This window comes from Mandrillus leucophaeus, unplaced genomic scaffold (genome assembly GCF_000951045.1).
Source record: "Mandrillus leucophaeus isolate KB7577 unplaced genomic scaffold, Mleu.le_1.0 Scaffold504, whole genome shotgun sequence".
NCBI lineage: Eukaryota > Metazoa > Chordata > Mammalia > Primates > Cercopithecidae > Mandrillus > Mandrillus leucophaeus.
In genome coordinates this window covers 554,121-561,080 of record NW_012105410.1, presented here as the reverse complement: position 1 = coordinate 561,080, position 6,960 = coordinate 554,121, and the positions used below count along the sequence as shown (strand labels likewise).

Genomic DNA, 6,960 nt, shown 5'->3' with positions numbered 1-6,960 from the left:
CCCAGGCTGGAGTGCAGTGGCCGGATCTCAGCTCACTGCAAGCTCCACCTCCCAGGTTCACGCCATTCTCCTGCCTCAGCCTCCCAGGGGAAAGCAATTTTATCAGAGCTGCAAACTATAGGAAAATGGCTGCTTCATAGGCAGAGTAGCACTATGGATTGCTGGCTAGCTATATTATAGCTTCTCCTTAATTACATGCTAAATAAGGGGCAAGTTACTCACAAATTTTCTAGAAAAGGTAGGAGGAGTTCTTGGAACCAAGGGTTCCTCCCCGTTTAAACCACATAAGGTAATTTCTAGGTGTTGCCATGGCATCTGTAAGCTGACATGGTGTTGGTGGGAGTGTCTTTTAGCATGCTAATGTATTATAATTAGCATATAATGAGCAATGGGGGAATTAGAGGTTGCTTTTGTTGCCATCTTGGTTTTAGTTGATTTTGGCTGGTTCCTTTACTGCATGCATCCTGTTTTGACCAGATCCTGTTTTGATCAGTGGGGTCATGACCAGTGTTTGGAAAACAAGTCCTGCTGATCTCCTACTTCAGTATGAATTATTATAAACTGTTAAAAACTTTTTTTTAAAGTAAGTATTTACAGGAGCTTCCAATTTGGTGAACACGTGGACTCGCTGGGAGGCTCCAGGCCCCAACCCCATCCCTAGTACATTGCCCTATAAATGTCTTACGTCTGGCTGTTCCAGAATTGTCACCTTTATAATAAACTGGTAAACATGAGGAAACTGGATAGAACCTCATGTGAAATCTGTCCTGCCTCTGGACTTTTTGGTGACATAAGCCATGAAATTTTCTAAACTGTTTGGGAGAAAAAAAAAGGATACTTACTGATTTCTTATTAGGCTGGCTACTGTCATATCCAGTGGTAATGTCCCGTACATGCAATATAGCAAATGTTCCACAAAATTTTGGATATTCTTTTGGAGAATCAAAATTACGAAGCCTTTCAAATATACTTTTGATGGTAGGTGGTTCATAACATAAGAAATAGGAAGTTTTTGAAATATGATAACCATATCTGTGCAAAGATTCAAAGTGCTGAAATTAGATTTCAGATAACTCTTTAAAAAAAGTATATATTAAAGAAGATCAGCCTACTACAGTATTTTATAAAAAATGGCAGTCCTTAATTCACATAATTTTAATACTTTTAAAAAATATATTAGGCACACTAATATAAGAGTGCCTATGAAGGTTGATAGATTTACTTTCCCTGAGTAATCAATCAAAGGTCATGAAGCTTTTTAGTGATGCACTTTTAATATTAGCATAACATAAACTTGTGAACCAAGTGTACCTTCTCATAACACTGTGTATTCTTCAGAAACAAATTTAGAAAACTAAGGGTAGGACAATAAAAGAAAAATCGAACATGTGAAATTCATAATAGTAGAACTTACTTTTCATAAACCTTAACCAGTTGCTGTTTCAATGTTATATTCATGGTTTCCAGGTAAGATGCCATCTCAGCAACCACAACAGCTGCGCTCACCCCATCTTTATCCAAAACTGAAGTTCCACAGAGAAAACCTGAGGATTGAAAACCATCACTAGAAAAGAGGAAAACTTAAGCCTATAATTTCAATAGTTTTACATTTCTTCAGAAGGACAAGGAAATGTAAAAGCCTAGTAATAGATGAAACTCATCAATACTGAGTGTATTTAGGGGACGCTTTGGTTCTTTTTGTTTTCTGATAAGAAATGTATCTACACATTTCTCAGTTCTCTGTAGTTTTATAACCCAAAATATGAAACCAGAACACAAAAAACTCCTCTTACAGAATTACATTTTAAAAAATTATCAATCAAATTTCAAAGATTTTAATATTTACTACATACCAATAGACTCTTCAAATGCAAAAAGGACTTCTTTCCCATTTTCCAGGAGGTCTATTATCCTACTTCCAATCCATTTAAAACCTGGTAATGTTTCCTGAAATGCAGAGGAGGCCATTCTAGTTAAGTGACTGTCTCACAAATACCTATTAGAGAAAAATCTGCCACTACATGCATACAACATTCACATAATGATCTTTACTATAGTCCTCAGTCCACAAAGGTTTATAGAGTAGCAGACATATAGTAATAAAGTGCCATAAATACACACACTGCTACTACTGATGACCTACTATTTACAGATTATAGTACTAGGTGATTTACACCAAATATAAACCAGCATTTATAAGTGGTGTTCATATAGTCACAAAGTAACATGAATAAGCACATACACTATGATCACCTACTATTAAGGACTGAACCAAGTGCTTTACATTATCTTTTTTTTTTTTTTGAGACAGAGTCTTGCTGTATCACCCAGGCTGGAGTGCAGTGGTGCAATCTCGGCTCACTGCAACCTCCATCTCCCAGGTTCAAGCGATTTTCCTGTCTCAGCCTCCTGAATAGCTGGTATTACAGGCGCACCACCATGCCCAGCTAATTTTTGTATTTTTAGTAGAGACGGGGTTTCACCATGTTGGTCAGGCTGGTCTTGAACTCCTGATCTTGTGATCCACCTGCCTCAGCCTCCCAAAGTGCTAGGATTACAGGCGTGAGCCACCACACCCGGCCCATTATCTTTTTTTTTTTTTTTTTTTTTGAGACAGAGTCTAGCTCTGTCGCCCAGGCTGGAGTGCAGTGATGAGATCCCGGTTCACTGCAAGCTCCGCCTCCCGGGTTCACGCCAATTCTCCTGCCTCAGCCTCCCAAGTAGCTGGGACTACAGGTGCCCACCACCACGCCTGGCTAATTTTTTGTATTTTTAGTAGAGACAGGGTTTCACCATGTTAGCCAGAATGGTCTCGATCTCTCGACCTTGTGATTTTCAAGCCTCAGCCTCCCAAAGCCCATTATCTTTTTTTTAATGCTTACAAACATTATCGCTGAAACACAGGCTTGAAAGATAAGTCAATCTGCCCAAAATTATACTGCATATAAAAGATGGAGTCAAGATTCAATTTCAAGTTTCTGCTTCTCAGAAACTGTCCTTTAAGCTATATTATAACCACTAATATAAGAGTGCCTATGAAGGTTGGTGGATTTACTCTCCCTGAGTAATCAATCAAAGGTCATGAAGCTTGTTAGTGATGCACTTTTAGTATTAGCATAATATAAATTTGAACTAAGTGTACCTGCTCATAACACTGTGTCCTAACTATTAATAAAACCACCAACACAGTTACTAAGTACTTCTTTAAATAATTAGATTTGAGGACTTTTCATCTAATGAGCTACTGTTCACTTTAAAGACACAATCTGTTTTAGAGTCAACAGAAAGAGTATGTGATACACCCTAACACCAAAGCTCACCATTACTAACTTGTTTCCTAATTCACCTTTCTACCTCCTTACTGAAAAGAAAAAATAAAAAAGTCAAAACTTCCCTGCTACAACAAAAACAAGCAAATAAAATTATAATAGTAGTCTTTAGAATTGTTCTTTTTTCTCTTTTGTGCCCATTATAATTTTTCTTGCTACAGATATAAACTAGGAAAACATCAGAATCTTAGGTGTGAATAAACTTTCAGTATCTTCTATTTTGCTATTTGCGTTTTAGAAAGTATAAAGTTGAAAGCTCTATTTCATATAGCCAGGTACAATTTTCTTTTACTCAGTCAATTAGTATTAAGACCTGTAGCCTGACTATGGCTCAAGAAAAATGCCCAGGGACATTTTCACTGATATTTGGCAAAGATGGCAGAGAAAAAGCAACTTAGTTCCCATAGTTGCAAAAATGATCAGCTTAAGGGTCTTAAGTTCATAAGGTTAATGATCTGGACTGACAGAGAGCCACTGCTTGTTTTTTTGGATGTAGGATCATTGGGTCTTACTATGCAATTTAGAAGACTACTTGAAGTTCCTAAAGACCATGCTTGAAGAGCCTAAACAATGGGTTGATGACACCCACAACTTTTTGGAGAGAAGTCTGAGTTACTGATGGGGTCACCAGGAGCTAGATTTTCCCTGTCTGAAAACCAGATATTTGTTGTATGGAATAATAAGTACTAATGTATTTTTTAAAGAATATCTCATCTTAGTACCAGAAATTCATATACAGTACTGGATGAATTTTGGCTCAAAGTGTCTAAATTATCAAAAAAGACTGAATAAGTGTTAACAGAATTAGAAAAATAAGGGAATTACAAATGACATCAATGAAAGTCAGTTTTGGTGGGGAGAGGTCTTTAACATACAGAAATAGGCTTTTAAAAGTAGCACACAGATATTATCGATTCTTACTTCAAAATGAAATCCTTCTTTAAGTGCAATTGCCTTCAAAATTTTAGAAGAGACTGTGGTGGCTAACATATAAACGTTCTTCACATCAGCATTTCTTGATTTATTTTTCTTCCAGCAATCAAACATCCACCACCCAAACAAAGCTGCCAACTCATTGCCTGTGAAAACTTTCCAAGAACCACTGTAGAGAGAAGGAAAATGCAATGTCAAGACCTTTCTTCTCATTAAAACTTCTTGACTCCAAGGCCTACAAATTACCATCTTTCAGTTAGGAAAAATCAAAAACTATCATATGGGATTTTTGAGAAAACATTTATTACTGCTTCTTTTCTAACTGACCAGGGGTGATTTTACAGTAGGAATGGTACGACATCTTTTGGAAAATTATTATACCATTACATTTACTTTTTTACTTAATGAGAGAAAAAATTATGATAAATAATTAATACTTTCTAGGTAAGGACATTTGTCACATTACAATGGTAAAAATACATAGCAGCCCAGAGGACTAAGATTAGGAAATGGGTGGCTCACGCCTGTAATCGCAGCACTTTGGGAGGCCAAGGTGGGAGGATCACCTGAGGTCAGGAGTTCGAGCCCAGCCTGACCAACATGGCGAAACCCTGTCTCTACTAAAAATACAAAATTAGTGTGGCGGCGCATGCCTGTAGTCCCAGCTACTTGGGAGGCTGAGGCAGAAGAATTGCTTGAATCTGGGAGGCAGAGATTGCAGTGAGCCAAGATAGTACCATTGCACTCCAGCCTAAGCAACAAGAGTGAAACTCCTGTCTCAAAAAAAAAAAAAGGAAAAAACAAGGTTAGGAAATAACTACATCATAAAGTGATCTGTTGGGATATTATGTCTTTGTAAATATTAATATTTTCAAATAATATATAAAGTCAGGGAAAAAGGCTTATACTGTAAGCATTTTTTGAAGCATTTTGTACAATTGAAGTGGAAAATAATCAAGATGTAAAACTATGATCATAATTTAATAAAAACAAATACATCTTTAAATATTTCAACTAAAAAGACAGGAAAGAATTGTCAAAGTATCAACTTAGGTGGTTATTTCTGGATAACGGGTTTACAGGAAATTTGTGTTCTTTTCTTATCTTTTCATTATTTTCAAAGAGCCTGTAAGACTTAAAATACATTGCTTTTCAAAGTTCAAGCTTTTAATCAAATAACATACTTCTCCTGAAGTTCTGCTGCTGCCAGTCTGTCTGCATCAGGATCTGTGGCTAGCACTATCCGGGCATTTTCTTTCTCTGCCAGTCTCAGGGAAAGTTCCTGAAACAGTGACCCAAAAAGCTGGATTGTACTGAAGAACCTAAATTCAATGTTAGTGTTCCTGTATGTAGGCACAGTGTTAGTGATAGGAATTTTAGAAGGCATAGAATTCAGCTAAGTTTAAAATAAGAAGCCAAAAGTACGGACACCCACCATAGACATTTCAAACAAAACACAGCCTATGACTCCAATACAATTAAAAGATGTAAACTACAGTCCTTTCTGTTTTTGTAAGTAATCTTTGAATTGTCAATGAGTTCTACCTATTCTGATGGTTTAATAAACTAATAATAATTTAAATACTAAAAAAAATACCAGCACAGATTCTCCTTCTTCAGGATTTGGACATTTAACAGTAGAAAAGTCTGGATCAGGATCTTTTTGTTCTGGTACTGGAATTGGAGGCTTAAAACCAAACACTTTAAAAGCCAACTGCACATAGTCATGTCCGACCCCATGAAAAGACGTGTGCACAAATTTCAAGGTGGTCTTCGAGTTTAACTCCCTGTAAAGGAAAATCAACATAAGATCATGATCACAAATCTTAAACCATCAAATTCTGAAAAATGTGATTAAAGCCTTCAGCAGAGGTCTAAGATACTCAAACAACAAATGAAGAGTATTAACTTAAAGATCAAGGGTTTTAATTCAACAGTATTCTCCCTTTGTGGCTCAACTTCCTGACTTGGACAGCTGCCTTCCATATGCTGTGCCAATACCCTGAAGAAGCTAAGCTAGTATCATCTAAATAAGTATTTTATCTCACCAGACCATCATAAACACTTCCTAACTGGTCTTTCTCACATGCCAGTAGACCCCCTGTTTCTTCACTTCCAGTGTAGATTGCAAGGTACCTAATTATACTCACCTTCTTATATGTCACTCTGGGTACTTTGACCATCCAATACCCCAAACCTTGTTGAACCCAAATGTGTACCGTTTCCAGACTTGCACCAAAATAGTTGAATATTGCTAGAATAAATCTCACAAAAGGACTGAACAGCTTAATTCTGAATGCATACTCAATGCTGCCAGGCAATCATACTTTGTTACCCCAAAAGCTTATTTTTTACTCTCCAAGATGGTGACTTAATTAGTACCTTCTCTTCTCTTCTTATTCCTTTCCTCCCCCTTCACCTCATACATCATTGAGACACAGAGCCATTTGATGGGAACTTCCTAATCACCCCACACCAAACCAACAACCCATATTTTTTCCTTCTTCCATCTGATAATAATGAGGAAGCATTCTTTGTATCAAAGGTCAACCCCTCTACTTCTGCTCTGGTCCCCATCTATTCTCACTTGAGAACTTTAGTACGTGGATAATCCTTTCTCGCCGGCATCATTTCCACTAGCATCTAGACTCTGTTTCTTTGGTCTTTTCCACAGCAAAACTTTCTACATCCTAACTTC

At 37.0% G+C, this 6,960-nt stretch overlaps 1 protein-coding gene across 1 annotated transcript in view; it reads right to left on the bottom strand.

The window, feature by feature from the left end:
• The window catches only part of PGM2L1 (phosphoglucomutase 2-like 1), a 54,147-nt gene that overhangs the window by 5,520 nt on the left and 41,667 nt on the right, over positions 1 to 6,960 (bottom strand). Inside the window, exons 7-12 of the mRNA XM_011996183.1 lie at positions 5,860 to 6,049; positions 5,447 to 5,544; positions 4,251 to 4,431; positions 1,854 to 1,947; positions 1,415 to 1,544; positions 843 to 1,032 (exon numbers count right to left, since the gene is read on the bottom strand). Coding sequence (XP_011851573.1) covers positions 843 to 1,032; positions 1,415 to 1,544; positions 1,854 to 1,947; positions 4,251 to 4,431; positions 5,447 to 5,544; positions 5,860 to 6,049 — 883 coding nt within the window. The remainder of the gene's footprint in view (positions 1 to 842; positions 1,033 to 1,414; positions 1,545 to 1,853; positions 1,948 to 4,250; positions 4,432 to 5,446; positions 5,545 to 5,859; positions 6,050 to 6,960) is intronic.